Source organism: Corapipo altera, unplaced genomic scaffold (assembly GCF_003945725.1).
Source record: "Corapipo altera isolate COAL_440 unplaced genomic scaffold, ASM394572v1 23, whole genome shotgun sequence".
NCBI classification, from domain to species: Eukaryota; Metazoa; Chordata; class Aves; order Passeriformes; family Pipridae; genus Corapipo; species Corapipo altera.
Genome location: NW_020884878.1, coordinates 18,959,844 through 18,978,445, shown reverse-complemented (window position 1 = coordinate 18,978,445; position 18,602 = coordinate 18,959,844). Strand labels below are relative to the sequence as shown.

Below are 18,602 nucleotides of genomic sequence, written 5' to 3'. Positions count from 1 at the left end.
AAGTTTACAGTGCCTAAGAACCAATCCTCATACTTGCAAGCATGAGCAAGATCTACCTAGCTCTCAGAAGGCAAATAAAGTTCTTGCTTTTGCTGCTACAACTGTACGGAGAAACTCTGATGCAGAAGCACAGAAATAGTAGTATAGAAATAGATGATGATGTAACTGCAAGAAGCAGGCTCCAAGTTCAGAGAAGTCTAAGAGCATGGTTTCATGAGACAAATGACCAACCTAAGAAGTGGCTTCCCCATCACCAAAAGGGGAGTTCCCTCCTTTTCTTCCCCTCACTACTAGATTTGCAATTCTGTCCAATTCTTTTGGTCTCATGATATTTCAATAAGCCAGTTTAGTCCACTGAAGTGACAGAAAATCATCCTTAATTCTGCTCTGTTCATTTTTTGCAGGTTTATTTAACTGAGCCAACTCACCCAGAGGCCAGATGAGGACCAACGCCTGAGCAAGTGAAGCAGCAGAAGGGCATGGCCAGGTGCAAAGGCAGCAAGACCTTGCCTTTGGTTGCCAATGCTCATTCTTACAGGCTCCTCAGATAGCCCAGAAGTTGGCATGCTGAAGGGGACACTCAAAAATATTTAGGAAACAATTCATCTAACAGCAGCAGGACTTTTAGGTCATGCAGTTCCACACCATGTTATAAGATCCACAGAAAAAAAACCCCGAGTGACTGAATTGCACAGGAAAACACCCAGGGGCTGAAGAGAGGCATTTTGATGCAGATCAGTGACAGGGTGCAGGCACTCCCCCACCTGCCTGCAAAGGAGGGCCGCTAAACATTGCCTGGGCAGGAAAGGCAGCAGCCTGCGGCACAGCACCCAGAGTGTTGGTGAGAACTACCTCTCAGAGACACACACAGCAACCCCAGGAAATCTTTCAGGACATCTCCAGAAGGCAGTCAGTGGTGGACATATGCCAGTGTCCTACCTCTGGCCATCAAAAAGGATGACAGTCAAATTCCCTTGCTGAAGCATGGAACAAGGTAACATCCTATGGCCTCCATGAGGAGGGAAGGAGGAACGGCATGGCATGGTCCTTAATGGAGTCCTATTTCCTTGGGACAGTGCCAGAGGATTTAAGGTACATCAGGCAGTCGGGCATTCAGCAATCCCAGCTCAGCGATCACTTGACACTATGTCTTGACTGACTGGACGAGAATTCTCTTCCAGTGCCTGCACAGCCCCCTGTCATCTGTGCGGAGTCTGAGGTCATGTTCCTTACTGGGAAAGCCTTCAACAGGTGCTGTATCTCCACTCTGCTCTCCCTACCCTCCAGTCCCTCCACACAGATTGATGGCACAGAGGGGTAGTAGGAGGTCATCACTGCGGGGAAACTCATCAGCAATGCCTAGGACTGCAGCCACGTACAAGAAGGGTTGCATGCTTGCTTGGGCACCGAGCCTCCCTCAGAGCAGCAATGACAGGGGCTTGGCCACCTCTCCCTGCCAGCATCACCTCTGCCTTTCCTGAATTTCATTCCTATCAGATAGTCTTTCATTTGGGCACCAAGATATGTCAGCTTCAAGAAACTACTTGGTGTCAGTCAACTCTTTGTCAGTCATTTGAGCCTCTCCAAAATTGTTGACAGCCAAGGGTAAGTGTCTAGAAATGTCTCCAACCCATGCATTGCCTTCACTTCAGAAGAGAGAGAAGGGCAGCAGCTACTTTAGGAGCAACAAGCATGTTGAAAACAATCTGCAGGAATATAGAAAACAAAGGCTGAATTGCCCTTTCCTTGGGCAGCTCTGAGTGATGCTGACAGAGAAAGTCAAGAGTTCGGAGAAGTAAAGGAGAAACTACAGTTACCTCCTGGTTAAGCACCTGTAATTTGCTATAATGTCTTCTTAATGACTGAGGGGCTTCTGCTGGAAGCCATGTGCAAATTCTCTGCTTTGGTGGCTACCAACAAAACCAGTCTTTCTGGCCCAGCAACTGAGTGAGTAGCAGCAAGAAAGACAGGAGCCATTAGGGGTGATGCAGTGTAACACTTTGCTCCCACATCCACGGACTCTTACAGAAAAGCAGAGACAATTTAAAAAAACCCAAACAAACAATATGTGTGCGTTGTTGTACAGCAGCAGGCACTATTCCCAACTCTCCATCCCCACCAAGCTGCCAGTACAGCAGCAGTGCTTGTCAGGAAAGGCACCTATCTTTACTGCCTCCTTCAGCAAAAACCCTACAGCTCCAGCAGGATGTCACAAAACCCAAAGTTTTGTGGAGGGGTTGCAGCTTGTGTACAGGAGCATCTCGGTACTGACCTGAGGCAGGTGCACTGAAGTGCTAAGCTCTTCCTCACCCAACAAAGGACCAGATCATACCACAGTTGTCATCCTGAGCCTAACACACTCCTCACAGAGTCTCTCCTGTATGGACCTCTCTGAGCTCCAACATCTGCATCTTTGCTTCTGTACCCAATATGCAGGCACCTGCCTGGGTACCAAAATGACCCAAATCACAGCAAGGTGACACAGAAATAAGGAACAAACAGCTCAGTAATGGCTAAAAACTGCCAGGAGACATCTCAGTGTCATCGCTTTGCTAATACCAGCACTTCAAAGCACACCTTAGATCTATGTACTCTTCAGTCGGTACTACCTGGATGTATTGCTCTAAAAAATACCCTCTTGGGAAAGAAATTTAACTCCCACTCCTCTATCCACCCTGCTGCTATCATGAAGGCTAGTCACCAACAGGACAGGGGCAAACTGACGACCTTCGCAGTTCTCCTTCCTCATGGGAGCGTCATTAGCCTGTCCTATTCCTGCATGTGGCCTGGGGACCATGACACAGTGCTGGGTACAAACTGAGTCTCTTGGAGGCACAGCAGGACCTGACCCCCCTATGTTGGCTCCGACAGCCCATGGAGGAGTTTCCATTGAAATCCAAGTTGCCTGGTCTCATAAAGCGGAGGCTGTGGCCCAGCTGAGCATGATGTTAGTTGCCTGAGTATTTGGGAGAACATCCTGCCAGGAACCAGGTTTGACTTACACAGCTGGGACGTGCCGTGGGATGGGTGCCTGAGCCCCCTGCAGGGAGGCATCCTGCCCTGTCGTGCTGGTCCTCCTCCGGAGGGAGCTTGTGGGGGGTTGGAAGGCAGCAACGGCACCAGGCGGGTGGTATTCCTGCTCGGGAACAACTTCTTCACACCGGAAGCCCTGGAAGCCTGAGCGACAGGTACAGACCTGGGGACGGCTGCAGGAGCCCTTGTTCTGGCATGGTGGGTCGCAGACGGCTGAGGAGACACAGAAAGGCCATTAGTGGACACAGGACTTGGCCCCACGGTGGTGACATCCAACTGAGGCTGCACAACCAGGACAGTCCCATCTCCTCTCTGCAGGCAGGTGACCTTCACAGTTGCAGTGTAACTGCTGCTGGGGGCCCTAACACAAGGTCACCTCCATTCTCCACACTGGTCTCTGCCGAGCTCTTCTCCAACAATACTCATTTCAGAAAGTTCAGAAATGAGCAGCATGGCCTCCATGGAGCATACAGCCTCCAGCATTGCCCATAGTGCTCTAGGCAGGAATAGGTCCTTAATCCCAAAGCAAGTTATCTTTAGTCTGTTTTGGGGTCTGATTTGCACAGTGCCCCCGGTCTGTCCCCTCCAGAGCTTTCCAGCTTTCCCTCTGGAGCTGATTTTGGAGTCACTGCACTCCAATTCCTATGGGGACTTACAGTTCATTAACCTTATGCCTAAATCACCCTCTGAGCCTGCGTGTGTTCCTAATTACAGCACATCAGCTTCAGTTTGCGCCGTGGGAGGAAAGTGCTATTAATTATACACTGGACCCTAACACTTCCCAAGTCAACAGATGCCAAATAGGGTTTATAACCCAGCCAGCGGCAGCCAGAAAACCACAGCTCACTCCAGTAGGACCAGGCCCATTGTTCTGAGCAAAAGTAATGAAAGGGCACTGGAACACAGTGTTGTCCTTCAAAGAAAGAAGAGGCCAGCTGGCCAAAGAGTAATGAAACCTTGTTGGACAACATAAAGTGGACATTAACCTCCAGGCACATGGAAGCCCTGTGAATGGGTTTCAATCCATGCAGCCACCACTTCTGCTGAAGGCCCCTTTCCCAGGACTGTCCCAGGGAGACTGCAGGGGCATCTGACATCCCACCACCTTCACACGCAGCTGCTGGGCTTTCATGAGCATGTCGCTCCTACTCTGGCTGTGCTCTCCATCCCCCCAAGATCCAAGCACACTTGTAAGAAACACTGCTTCTGAGCAACAAACATACAGACAGCTCTACCCTTGTGTGCCATCCATACATCATCCTGCTGTCACCAAGTGAGAGAAGTCCTTGTGCAGACTCTTGAGGTCCTTTCACAGCAGTATAGCCCCCAAAACGCTTCCCTCATCCCACAAATGGCCTGCCATCATCTTTTCCTACCTAGATCAGGGATATGTTCACTGGAATGTTTCATGTGACATTTATTACCATGTTAACACTCAGAAAGAGAGGGAGACCTCAAGGAAAAGGAGACCCCAAGTCACGTAGGGCTGTATAGGTTAAAGCCAGAGATTTTGATGAAATCCCCCAGTAAAATAAATCAGCCAACACTGAAGACTCTGGAACAGGGACAAGGTGCTAGTCAGGCAGGAATTAACTGTCTCTGGGAAGTCTGGCACTCCAGAAGTTGATGTAATTTATAATAAAAAACTCAGCTGTGATTTAAATAGACTGCCAGTCCCTACTGTTATCTCCCAATAAATGCCTGTTTTAACAAAGGCCACCAGTCCAGGAAGCCTGCCATTGAAAACAACCACTTCACATGCTGAAATACTGCAGAGCACGATGCTGGGACCTGGAACCACAGCGGTTCTCACAATCTCTCCCACCAACAATGTTCATACTCATATTAGACTGTGCCCTTCAGCAGGAAAGCAGTGATAAGTGACCAGGCACTTTAAAAAGCCCCTGAGACAGCTGATATAAAGAAGAGAAAGAAAGGAATGGGATTAGTTTTCTAGTCTCTTCAAGCAGGATGGGTGGGGAGCTGCCCTAGCTGAAATATTCCAGCTCTGGGATTAATCCCCTTCCTGGTTGCTTTTACAGACTTGGGAAGAACTTGAAAGAGCTTTAAAATCCAGTGGTTTTCATGCAGTCTAGCTATGCAATATAAGGAGAGCAGATCAGTCAGTGGCAGCATTGCCAATGACAAGTGTGTGAAATCACTAGTCAGACCCCCAAAACCATTACACTGACTGAAGAAACAAGACAGTTAAAAATATATATGTATTTGGAATCTTTCTTTTTGCTTTTTGGTTTCTGAGCCCAGGGGTTAATGTTGCTTCCCAGCTGTGGGGACTATAAACAGTTGCTCTTGATGGCTACTCATTTCTTTTCACTCTAGTCTCATGTAATCACCTGCTCCAGGAGCTGGGGCATTAGGGAAAACAAACAGTCATCTCAAAACTCTTAATAAAATGATGAGACTTGGAGCACTGCCAAGGTATCACTAGTAGCAATGCTAGTTTGTTCAAGGGCATCTAGCAGTGCCCTCACAGATCAAATCTGGTGCTGTCTAGTCTTCAGTGCATGAGACAATTCCTCCCAGCAAGGTCACACAGAAGGGATGACTGCGGCATGACTGACCACCCAGCTAGGCCAGGCAGGCAGGACCATCAAAGGGGAACAACAACAAGCTCAACCTCCCATCACTTTGCAGGCATACCCGGCCCTGGGCTGAGCAATGACACTGCAAGGTGACATTCAATTAGTGAGTCCCTGCAGCTCTCCATGTGCTCTTCATCTAGGAGGGTGGTGTAGATCTTCACTGTAAGCAGCTCCTGCTCAGTCCCATTCAAATGCAGAGGAACCTATCCATCGGCTAGGGCCTCCATAGGAAAACTGCAAAAGGATCCCCAGAAGGGATGGACAATTTAACACAAGTGAGATCCATGCAGGGTGACAGGCAGGTAGATCAACAGCAATTCAGGAATAACAGAGAGAAAACAGAACTTCAGTGAAGAACAGTCAGGGTTCAAAAAACCCTACAGCTACAGTACAGAAGAAACACAAAAGATGAGAGCAAGTGAATGCCATTTTGCAGATGTGGAAAAGCCCCAGGTGCTAATGTGACTGTCTGAAGTCACACTGTGAGGCCACAGCAGAGCCAGCAACTCCACCTGGAATCCCTACACTTTTTTGGCTATCTTAACTGCAAGACCATCTGTACAAGATTAGCAAGTGCATTAGTTTAGTTAGCCCTTCCCGACATACTGATTAAAATGTTTCTTTTAAACTGTAAAACATCCATGACAGAAAAAAGCTCACCCTGCATTTCCAGCCCAGACCAGGGTGCTTTGGTATCTCCTGAAACAGCAAAGAACCATCATGAATAATTCCGATGAAAGTGGAGGATGATAAATTAATATGGCGAGGCTGAGCAAGAGGATTCCCTTGCTCTTAAGCAGAGGGGAAGGATGATGAGCTAACAGGTAGCAGCCAAATTACTGACAAGTGTACACTGCAGCCACTGCATCTCCCAAAACATGGGCAGTGCAAGGAGGCTTCTGGCCAGTTTGTGTATGTAGGTTTCTTCTCCACCAAACTAAGGACATAATGGCCAGAGTCTCACCCGAGGACAAAGTTAAACAGGCAGGAGGTTGGATGAATTCTTCAGGTCTACATACAGATGTAGTTCACTATCTCTAATGGCTCACAGGATGGAGCCTCACAAGATGCCCTGTATGCAGCTCAGTGTGATGATGTGGCAGCGTGTGGGGTAGGAATCAAGTCCACTGCAAGCAGGCAAGATCTTCCTTCTAAACTCCTTTAGCTCACTTTCACTTTCCCAGGAGACACTGTTGCCCCAGAGAGATTTCTCTCTTTAATCTTCCCAGTCACTGACTGTCTGAAAATTCCACAAGCCCTCATGGCACTTTGGTCCTCATAGCTGGAACATACCAAAAGACTAGAGACACCTCCCTATGGCTGGAGTTTAGTCATATGCAGAGATGTTGGAAAAGTCCCTAGAGAAGCATGGGTGAACTAAGAAACCACCATGCTTGGTAGGTGAGAGGAAGTAGATTATGGCAACAATTCAGCCTATCCTCTCTCCTGCACCCAGGCTCAAATCCTTCAAAACCAAGGTCCTGTCAAACACCTCAATGCCAGTTCTTTCCATGCTTCATCATCCTTAAGAGGTTCCCTCTGCCTGCATTTCTACCCTGCTAACTTCCCTGATATGCCACATATCAAAGACCATGAGATCAGACATTAAACAGCATTACAGTGCAGAAACTAACTGGGATGGGCTGTCCAGCTTGCCTTGGCAGCTTTAAAAACAGCTGAATGTTTCCACCAGCTTGAACTCCATCAGAAAAGCCCAGAGAGGGAGGTAGCTAAGAATGAAATTATGTTTACACATCACCAATCTCCACCTAAGTCCTGCCTGAGATTTACCATCCCCTGTCAGGGGGACACTGTCAGGCCTGATCACGTTAACACTGTCCTTTTAATGAATCCTTGAGAACAAGGTCCCAGCACCTAAGTGATCGCTAGGCAGCCTGCATGGCTGCAAGCCCAGATCTACTGCTCCTACCAAAATCCTAATGAGAGAAAGATGCTGCCATCACTGGCCCCGCACTGTGTTTACAGACGCTGTCTGGCAGCACAGCACGCTCTCTACCGTTTGGCTTCTGTCAGCAGGGGGGAGAAGGAGAAGGGAGGTGAGTCAGCCCTTGGCCCCCAGCTCCCAAACACCAATCGCTAATGCAATTACCCCAGCACAGCCAAAGCGCCGTGAGATCTCGAGGCAAACAAAGCTGAGCCTCTTTCCCTGCTTAACATCTGGGCAGCTGCTGCCACTCAAGTGAAGGCAGATGCTCTGGGCTATTCTGGGTCGGGCATTCCCCTCCAGAAAGCCTGACTGCTGCCTGTGCTCCCTCCCCTCCCAGCAGACCAGGCACTGCAGGCAGCCCCGCAGCTCCCTGGGACCAGGCAAGTGCATGGGGCCACCAGTTCCCTGGGAAGGCCCACAGGTGGGCTGGGTGGTGCAACCCTATCGTTCAGGGACAGGGATCACAGCAGGGGCTGGTCTGCGGCTGTGAAGCTATTGGGGATGGAGATGACAGCTCACTTGCCTCTGGTATGCATTGCACTGGTGCCTCCCCAAACCTCTTCCCTTTCAGTGCTGGGTCAGGGAGCCCACAATGAGCTCAGCCCCCAGGGCTCTGCCAGGGCTGTCTGGAGGAGCAGAATACTTATTACTCCCTCTGTGGGTAAGCAGGAGGGCCTTTTTTGCACTGCAGGAGTGCCCTGCACCCCACTGCCATTTTACACATCCCATGTGCTGCTTCGTGTTCCAGCCCCACCCATCCCAGCCCTTGTGCCAACTTCATTAATTGCTTTCCTTAATAGCACTCAGATAATTTGCAGCCCTGATTTCTCCGTCAGCATCAGCAACGCTCACCCACGTGAGCACAGCCCCAATCTGGTTCCCACCCGCTGGGACTTTCACAGACCTGTCTTTGCTTCAAGCAGGACAAGTGAGAGCCTAAGTCTCAAAACTCATCCATAAATGTGCCACTGCAATGAATGCCCTGCCCACACAAGATCCTGCTTGAGATGGACACTAATAATAATAATAATGAAGTAAAACCACAATTATTCAGTCTACTCAGCCTGCCAGGAGACAGGAGGAGCTGACCTACAGCCTGGCAAACTCACAGGAAGGTCATGGCATTGCCTCTGCAGACCCCGCGATCCATCTGCTTCCCTGCCACAGTGCAGGGGCCACCTGCAGGGTTACAGCACTACTCTAGCACTTTTTAGGGGTGCACTGTGAGACTTGCACTGGCTGAGACTGTCATACTCACGTTTGATGCAGCGGTTTGTGCCTGGAGCCATGGTCCATCCTGGGCAACACTGTCTGCCACAGACATTTGGCCTAAGCGGAGAGACAAAGCATGCGGTTAGGAGAAGGGGAAGTCAAGGTCTTGTTGCAGCCAGCACCTCTGAGTCACCCGTAAAATTATTTCCTGCAGCATCTGATATTTCCTTCCAGATGGACCAGCAGCTGAGATCAAAACCAATGGGACAAGGGCTGAGTTGTTTAAGTGCTTGGAAAAGAAACCCCCAAGGACTATGTGAATGCTGCAGTGTGAGCGATCCCTCAGAGAATATCTCCCTTTTGAACTGGCATTATGCTGGATTCCTGGCACAGCACTCAGAGGAACCATTTTCCTCCTGAGAGCAATTGGAGGCCAGCAGTCTGTGATCATTAAAGATCTCATGGTTCTTCATGGTATTGGGGTGTAAATCGGGCCTGATTCCAATTTGGGTCATAGCATCTCGCCTCCGCAAATGTCCCATGCTGCTTCGGCCGAAGAAAACACTTAATTCTCCACCTAACTGCTGCTGCCTGTTGCTGTTCACTGCTCAACCCTGCCCTGGGAAGGACGGCACGCCAGCAGTCACACAGGATGCTCCCCAGCTTGCTCTCTGTTTGCAAGCACCCCAGTCCTGCATCTGTTATGTGCCTCTGGCACAGTGACCCCAGAGGTTGGGGACCCTCAGGTGCTATGAAATTTGTGTGCACAGTGCTACACTAATTCCAAGATGCTCAAATCATTTCCACAGGTGTTAAATCCAGGATTGTGCTGCAGCAATTTTACGTAAATTACATATTCCCCACCTCCTTTCTGTGTTTTCAGGTAGTGATCACTGTAAACATACAGTGCTGGGTCTCTGCGAGGTGGTCTGCAATGCCCAACCAAGCAGCTCATGCTGCTTCCTCTGGTCGCACCTCATATTTACATATGTATAATGAGAAGGAATAACAAGTTCCAGGGTACTCTCCAAGCGTATTACTCATCATGGAGGAAAGGTTTTCAGAATAAGTAACTTTTGCATGTCTAGGTAGATGGGAAAGTACCATCATCAAAAGATATAAAGTTAGAATAAGACAGCCTGAAAGCTCTGGAAAGTCTCTGGAAACAAAGTGGGGAGTATGGTTTATTTCTAATGCTGGACAAGGCAGTTGGAGCTGCTGACAGAATTTACAGGAACCATGGAAACATGCACATTTTTCTTTTGCATTGACTTTAACATGAACACAGCAGGGTCAGAAGATGATCCTGCTCCAAAGTGGCATCCTCCTGACTCCTGTATCCACATAGTGTGAGATGAGCCTCTGGAAGTGCCAGAGCTCAAGCTGTAGGGCTCACACTTTAGGAGAGCCAAGGATGAAGGATGATGGATGGCAGGTATGCCAAGGATTGTTCTGGTTCATGAATGAAGCTGCCTGTAGACGTACAATCGCTCCATGTGGGAAAGGGAAGTGCTCTCAGAAGGTGCACCATTTTTAAAGTGTTATCCAGCCATTCAGGATCAATATTTTATTAACATGGGCAGATTTTTATAGGGAGAAAGCACTTAAATTCCCTTGGTGTGACTTCCTGCAAGCAGAACAAGCCAAAATAATTCTAGCATCCACTCATATCTACTCTTGCTGGGCAAGAGCACCAATTTCCAGCATTTTGTCTGTCAACCCAAAGGGATCTATGAGTCTCTTCTTTAAGACATCTCCAGATAATATTCAAGGAAAGCAAACCCTTCTTTATTTACTGCAAAAAAGCCCACAAGGCCTTAAACTTTTTTAAGATGTCCTGATCAGTACGAAGAGAAAAACACCAAGCTGGAGCATGTCTGTTGGTAATTAAGGTCTACTGAGGGACTGCACAACAGGCAGCAGCATAGGCATGTTTGCTTAGACTGCCACAGCTCCCATTCTTCCCTCGGCACTGGTGAAACACACCTTGTAAGTCATATTCAGGCAGTCTTTTCAATGAGCAAAGCCCTTGCCCTTTCCCACCTCAACTTACTCAGATAATCATGTTTCTTGCAGGCAAAATAGCTACCTTCTCCAGAGAAACTGTTTTGTACTTGAATAACACTTATTAGTTCTTCATGGGATTGAAGTTCAAGTTTTATCTACATCTCTCACACACATGCTGGAGGGAGCATGTTGTTAGCTGCTCTCAGTGCCAACAGCAAACCAGAGGTTGTAGGAAGAAAGGTATGAGGCTAAACCAGACAGGAGTCCAAGCCTGAGCAGACAAGATCAATCTTGAAGGCATGAAACCCCTGTTGGGTTGGGTACAAACCTCTCATTAACTGAGCCACTCTGTGCCACTGCCCAATTCAGACATGAATTGCCAACCCCAGGTGAAGGGAGATGCTAGCACCAACCAGGGCAATGCTCCTGGAGGGAGGACAGCCTGGCAGGGATACCCTCAGATGCAGGGGCAGAGGGAGTACCTGGACGGAAATGTCCCTTCCTTTCATCACCTCCTGGATGAGAAGATGGGAAGAGATGGAGGCAGGGATGACCTCCAGGACTGGAAGTGAGCTAGCTTTCCATGAGCAACATGGAGGTAGTACTGGAGGGTAGAAAAGAACCACAACTATTTCCTGATGAAAGCCCAGTGGCAGAACTTTGTACAGAGCATGGGGCCCAGGTAAGCAAGAGCATCAGCAATGGGAAAATAGCTATGGGGGTTTTGCTGCATGGGACCCAGTCCTGAGCACGCCTGGTTCTACTTAAAGCTTTTTATTGTCATTTGCATGGCTTGAACACCATGTGGTTTCTACTGCCTTACAAAGAATTCAGACTGAATCCCATGATGTTTAAGGAGCACGGCATGTTTACAACATTGAGGTACGGTGCTTGAGAGAGAGTGGTGTTCCCCAGATGCATTTGTCCTGTTGCACATGCCATCACCAACGCTTTGGGCAAAGACGTGGCTCAAACATGAGCCACCTGTGGGGCATGCCCAGCCCTGAGCCTCTCCACCCAGCACTCCTTCTGGAGAACAAAACAAGTCGCAGGGTCCCTCCTGGACTGGTATCACCACCACAGGAGCAACTGCTGAGGAGCTACCTGTAGACACTGAGCAGCCCCTGATCACCCCTCGTCACACAGGGAACAAGGGCCTCCAGGGCAGCAGGCAGAGCTCCTCACAAGGGGACCTGCTGGGTGCCAGGAGGCACCAAGCCCCCGGCAGACCTAAAAGTGATGTAAGGCAAAGCCACGCTCATAACTTTGAAGTATTCAGCAGGTGTGCAAGCTGAGCACCCAGGTTGCCTTCTGCTTACCCAACCCTTGGAACTGGAAGCACGGCAGCAAGGAAATGGCAGCAAAACTCTCACCCTTATCCAGGGCAGCCTGGGCTGCAGAGGGACCAGAGGATGGCTGGGCATGTGGAGGGGTCAGCAGCTCTCCCAGGTGGAAAGAAACTCAACACAATCCTAGATCAGAGCAGAAGGGAAGACTTGTCTTCACACGGGTCTCCCAAGCTGAAGTTCCACTGAACCTCACACTAGGTCACATTCCATCGGCTGCCCTGTTCCCAGCCCTGACACTGATGCTAAAACAAGCCTTCAGCAAATGCTCTGTCTTTCCTATCTCTGTCTCCTTACCAGCAGAATAGGTTAATTACCATTGATTAATGGTTAATACAGTTTTCAGTAGCCAGTTTCCCCTCTTTGGAAAGAAGGGGAATTGAATGGCTCAGACAACTGAATAGCCACAGTGCCAGAGAAAGCCCTAAGGCACAGGGCAGTGCATTTCTGGCCAAATGCAGAGTGGGGCATTGAATCCACAATTGAATCCACTTGAGCTCCTGCCTCAAGTGCCACATACATCCTGAGGTCTCCAAAGAGTATAAGAAGCAGTAAGCAACTGCAAACAAGTTTGCTCCTCATTCCTCATTCCATGGCTAGCGCATACCCAGGTATAACCCCTGGCATGTTGTGAAAGCTTGGTGCACAGGAGCTCTCAGGCACTACTTGCTGACCTGTTCCTTTTCTGGGACAGACATCTCCCTGACACTCCCCACAGAGCTGAAGCCAGTGTCAGGAAGTCCTCCTACACCCAGAGGTATGATTCATTGCTCTGACCGGATGCACCAGCACAAACTTCACCTTGGGCAAAGGAGCTGCCACAAGCCAGCCCTTCATCCCCTGTTTTGCTGCTGCAGCCAAAGGCTACCGTCAGGATAAGACCCCTACTATGCAGAGGTACCCAGGATTGGAAAAGCCTGTAAGATCTTGCAGTGTTATCTCAAACAAGAGCCAAGCAACCGTAACAGGCACTAGGGGGAAGGAAAACAAGAAAACGGTAGTAAGATCATGGCTTTTACATATTTTCAGCATGTGCACAGCCTCAGCAATGATCACACACTGTTTCTGAAGCATTCAGTAGAACCCTTTTTTTCACCACTTATTTTAACAGCAATCTATGCATCATCTTGCAGCTTCACAGAGAACTCTGTGCTGCCAGATATGCTGACTCCATTCAGGCCACTTACAGCATCCTCACAGGAGGCCAGAGGGACAATTAGATCATCAGGTCTGCCTTTCTACTGCAGGAAAGTGAACTTCATCCAACTGCCTATGAAATATTTGCAGTCAGATGCAGTGAACATTAGCAAAAGGCTGTTGGCATTGATGAGTCACTGAAAACCCTCTGCCAAGTCCACATCAGCTTTAACTGCCTCCGCTCCTGAGCAGTCCTATACACGCATTGCAGTAAGAACCTATATGCCACAAAGCCTGGGTAAACCAGGACTATACAACTATGGATGGTGTATAAAACAGCAATTAAATGTGAACTGGGATGTAGAATGCAGAAAAAGAAAATGGGAGGGAGAAAGAATGAGTGTGGGACTATCAGTTGGGGGAGTCTCACATGCCCCTTAAAATTGTCCAAGCAAGTACCAGAAGCAGAAGCTCCTCCAGATTACTCTCCTATTACCCACCTTCCTCTGATTTTGTGTATATCACCTGAGGATCATCACTGTGACCCACCCTCCCAGCCACAGGGCAGAAGAACAAGGGTGGTCACATCCCAAGGGCCACAGAGGTAGAGGGAGGTGCCTGCAGTGTCCTCCCTGTCAGCCCAAACTAGGGATGCATCCAGCACATGAGTACAGCCACAACTGGCATGTGTCAGGGTTTGGGACTCCCTATCTCATGACACTTAGGAAGAAAATCTTTCTAGTCAGGGGGGCTGGAGAAACCAGCAGGTTAAGTAAAGCAGTGATGTTTTCAGGGCTGAATTGTTTTCAATTACTGTCAGTAATTTTCTGTGGTATCAAAAGTCACCTCACAATGAGTCTTCAGGAGAAAATACCAAACCCCAGCTCTTACAAGACTTGCAGTTGGATGCATTCATGGAAGTGTTTGAGCAAGCTGCACCTGCAAAAAGGTCAGACACGAGCAGGGTGGCAGACACATCCAAAGAGTCCCCAGGAAAGAAACTCAACCTCAGGTATGCAGCTATCAGACAAAGTGAGAAAATAATTATCCAGAAAAGTATATAGTGCCAATAAACAGGGGGTTTAACCACAGAACTCTGTGTGGCTCCTGGAGGTACCAGTAGAGACCTCTGAGTGGGGAATCTGGAAAGGCAACCCATACAGGAGTTGAGATTTTAAGCCAATATAATTGTATAAATCAATAGCACCAGGGTTTAGTACAGCCTGCAAAGCTACCTGAGTAAGGGAAAATGAAGGTGGTCATACCAGAGAGTAGTAGAAGTTCAGTGTAAACAGCAGAACAGAAAATATCCCAGCTGGCAAAAAAAATGACACATCATGAAATGAAGTTTTTTAGGGGCCCTGAGTTTCCTGGATGAAAATGTGTCTAGCGAAGCAAGGAGTGTAAGAAGATGGATGAGGTGGAAGGACACAGTCTCACAGAATGGCTAGAGGCAGCAACAGCTAGCTTTCCATGAGGAGCAACGCCATGCGGTTACTCATGGACAATTATTTCAGCTAGGCTTTCTCGTAACCTCCGAAGACAGTAGGTCACAGAGATGCTTCAAAAGTGCCGATTTGGACTCCAGAACAGACAGAAAGCCATTATATGCACTTTCCAGAACTGAAGTTCTTGGGGATCGGAGAAAGCCCTGTATCCTTAGCCCATACCTTCCAGTGCAGAGCAGAGGCAGAAAGTGCAGCACAGCCTGCATGAGAAACACAGCACTAGGACACAGCTCTTTCTTCCTCTATGCTTGGAGGAAACGGCACTTGGTGATACAGCTGATAACAGGTAAACAGTGTGTAAGTGCTGGACCAACCATCCCTGTTTACACCATTGATTAAGGGATGAAAGCTACTTGCAAAGAGGTTCAGGGCTCTTGTGAACACAGTGTGAACCTGGAGGCTGCCCACGTGCTCCTGACAGCAGTGCAAGCCAGCTGTTGCCATTGGAGGCAGCTGCAGTCTGAAAATCTGGTTGAGACTGTTCAGGGTACTCAGTGACCAGAAACGTCCTATGTATCAGATGACTCAAATCCAACTGAACTGCCACATGAACCTAAAGCAACACCAACAACACTCCAACTGCAGAAAGGGTAAAATCTTTTTGAGCCCAAAGAAGTCCAAACCTGACTGAACAGGACTGGATCTTCCCAAGACTTTCACGCTGGGTAAGCTCAGGACCTACATGCCATTGACTAGCTGTCAGTGATAAATACTTTACATATCAAACATAATGGAAGTAGAGCAAAGTTGGTACATCTCTGGACTTATCGAAGAAAAAAATACACAGTGGCAAAGAAAACATCTCTGTCTCAAAATTTTGCAAGGAGATGAGTATGGGAGAGAGAAAACTCCGAGACACACCTTTTCCGTTCTAGTGAAGCTCCCCACCCGACATTAGCAGAAGACATTTCTGCCCATGTCAGAGGGCTGTCAGCCCAGAGCCTGCCCTCATTATTCCCCTAGCAGGGCTCTCATGGAGAGAGGACAGATGCTGCCACATGGGTCAGTAAAACTCGATGGTTTCGGTAGCCCTTCCCAGGTGGCAGAGGAGATCATCTCGAACGGCATGGAGCCACGGAGGTGCAGAGAGGGAACTGCAAAGGAGGGGGCCGGGGGCCGAAGGGTACGTCAGCGCTGCGCCACACATCCTGCTCGCAGGCTCCCCTCACAACGGAGCAGCTGGCCTCGCCATATGATATCCCCTCCACCTCCACAGGGTTGTAGCCAGAGACTGGAGCTGGAAGCAGCCCTGCCAGGCAAGTCATAGGAAGCCTCCTCCGGCTGAGCCAGCTGAAGCCATGGGAAGCTGCGGCGTAGAGTGCTTACAAGGGGCCCATTATGGGAGGAAGGAGCCAAGAGGCCAGGTACCTGCAGCAAGAGCAGCAGCAACCAGGCTCTGTCCCTCAGAGCCAAGCAAGCCTCTCCGGCCTCTCCACCACCCAAAGTACCACGGCCATACTACATCGCCCTCGGGACTCCCTCACCCCGCATGCCTCCTCCAGGACGGCCGTGGGCAGCCTCAGAGCACAATAGGGACGCTGTGCCCGCTACCGCGCAGCTGTCCAGTCCACCCTGATGTGCCTGAACCACGCACTCCCACGACCGGCAGAAGGCGGCCCGGCGCATTACTCCCACTCAGGTTAACACTTCACGCGTTCGTGCCCACGGACACAGACGCACCGACGGGTGGGCGGGAACGGCGCGGCCGCACCGAGCACCGAGTGGGCTCCCGCTCCAGTCCCGGTCGCTGCGCAGCACGGCCCAGGCCCCCGCACATCACCCCCGTGACTGCCCCGACATCCCGCGGGGGGACGGGGCAGCACCCGGAGCTCCCGTGGCATGGAAGAAGTGATGCAGCACGGGGCTCGGGATGAGACCTGGCCCCTCCGTCCGACGCTCTCTGGCGCCCGGACCACCGGGGTTCACGCTACGCACCCCCAGCAGAATCCCCCCGGCCGCAGCACTTACCCCGCCATCCTCCCTCTGCTGCTTGGCTCCTTCGTCCGGGGCACGACCTGCGCTTTCGGCCCACTGCCCTGCCGCTGCCGGGAGGAGTCCTGCCTGTTCCTCTGCCCCCCGTCGGGACCGAGCCCGGCGTCGCCCGTTTGGCCCCGGGCCGCGGGCAGCCCGCGGTCGGGACGCTGCCTCCGGCCGTTGCCGCCGCTCGGGCTCCCCGTGGCGGCCGCGGAGCCGCGGTCCACGTGGAGGGCGGCGGGGAGGGGTCGTGACGGTGGAGGGGATCGGGATGCCGGGGACAGGCTGTGCGCCGTGCCCACCGCCCCCAGGGCAGCCCCCCGGCCCCGCGGCCGCGCCGTCCCTCCGGTCCCCGGCTCCAGCCTGGCCGCCGAGTCTGGCCGACAGCGAGCGAAGCCGAGGAGGACGGCGAAGGTGAGCGGGAGGAGGCTGGCGGCGGCGCCCCGCATGGTGTCAGCCGGTGGTAGGGGGAGATGGGCGGCGCGGAGTGCTCAGCGCCCGGCTGGCATCCCCCGGCGGGCGCGGGGCAGCGGGGACCGCCGGCTCTCCGCCCCCCGCTCACCGCCCCATCCCGCTCCGGGACTCCGACGGGACCTGCCGCCCACCGGGACCGGGGGCGCAGACAGCAGTGCTAAGGCAGGGAGGGGCGCGGGCTGCCGGGCGGCCCCCGCAGAAGAAGGAAGAGGAGGAGGGCGGCCGGCCCCGCTCGCCGGGCTGCCAGCGAGCTCCCGCGCTCCGCAGGCAGTTCCGAGCACCTTCGCGCCTGCCTCTGGCACTGGCAGCGCCTGGAGGGGATGAAGGGTTTTATTTTTGGAAACCTCCCCCTCTGTGTCTTTTTGATGCTGACATCCCCCCTCTCCAGAGGACAGGGCTCGGCCCCCCTCCTTAGGAGAGGAGACATTCCAGCAACACCCACTTTGGCAAAGGGAAACAAACTACAACAGAGAAGCCTTAACCCCTGCCTGGCCGTGGAGACCCGGCCGCCGCCTGTCCGGAAGCCTGCGTGCAGCCCCCGCAGCCCGCCCCGCCGCCCGGCCCGCAGCGACCCGCCGGCCCCCGCCGCAGCTGGGAACGCTCAGGGAAGGTGGAGCAGCCCTGGGTGTGGGGTGCACGGAGCAGGAGACACGGATGCCGGAGGAATACCGCTGCCCCTCGGCATCTGGGGACTTGCAGAGCTGCCTTAGTACCACTAGCCCTCTCGCTGTTCTGGATCGCGTCTCACAGGAAAAAGGCACGGCAATGGGAAGAGCCTTAGCTGCAATCCCACCCTGGCTCCAGAGCTCTCAGATCCCCTCAACTCAATTCAGGGCTTTATTCTCTTCCTTGTATAGGTCCAAGCTAGAAAAGGACCCGCATAAAAGCTCCAGGTCCTTCAGCTGGAGAGATCTTTCAGGAGACATATTCCAGCAGCTTAGGGTAGACTTCCTCCTTCTCCCCATCTTTCTCTGCTGAGTACCAAAAGGTTGAGAGAGGGCTTGAAATGATTGCTTTGCTTCATAGCTACTGAGAAAGACTGAGGGAAGAGTAGGAGGAGGGAGAATAGGGCAGGGGGGCACAAATCCCATTTCAACCACACATCAGCTTGGCCTTGTCCTCTGCCACAACTCTGCAGTTTTTCTGCTGCTCTTGGCCATCTCAGGTAAGGAGTAAATCCTCCTGGATTTACTGGAGCACAGGCACTGTCCTTTATTTGGGATGGGCTCGTTCTGGCTCAGAGCAGCATTGGTGAGCTTGGTGGGTGGCTAAAGACCTCTCACTGCATCTCTGCACTTGAGGCAGAGAAGGGCACTGCAAATGCTCCTGGGAAGGAGATGCCCACTGGTGTGCATCCGTG

At 51.2% G+C, this 18,602-nt stretch overlaps 1 protein-coding gene across 3 annotated transcripts in view; it reads right to left on the bottom strand.

Annotated features, from left to right (window-relative positions):
• Nucleotides 1-18,602, bottom strand: part of LTBP2 (latent transforming growth factor beta binding protein 2) — a 94,315-nt gene that overhangs the window by 53,613 nt on the left and 22,100 nt on the right. Inside the window, exons 1-3 of one of the 3 annotated variants that reach the window (XM_027638298.1) lie at nucleotides 16,763-17,522; nucleotides 8,843-8,913; nucleotides 3,003-3,246 (exon numbers count right to left, since the gene is read on the bottom strand). In XM_027638298.1, coding sequence (XP_027494099.1) covers nucleotides 3,003-3,246; nucleotides 8,843-8,913; nucleotides 16,763-17,217 — 770 coding nt within the window. In that variant the 5' untranslated portion in view covers nucleotides 17,218-17,522. Of the gene's footprint in view, nucleotides 1-3,002; nucleotides 3,247-8,842; nucleotides 8,914-16,762; nucleotides 17,523-18,602 lie in introns of those variants that run through there. The other 2 variants (XM_027638297.1, XM_027638299.1) reach the window with 2 other exon arrangements.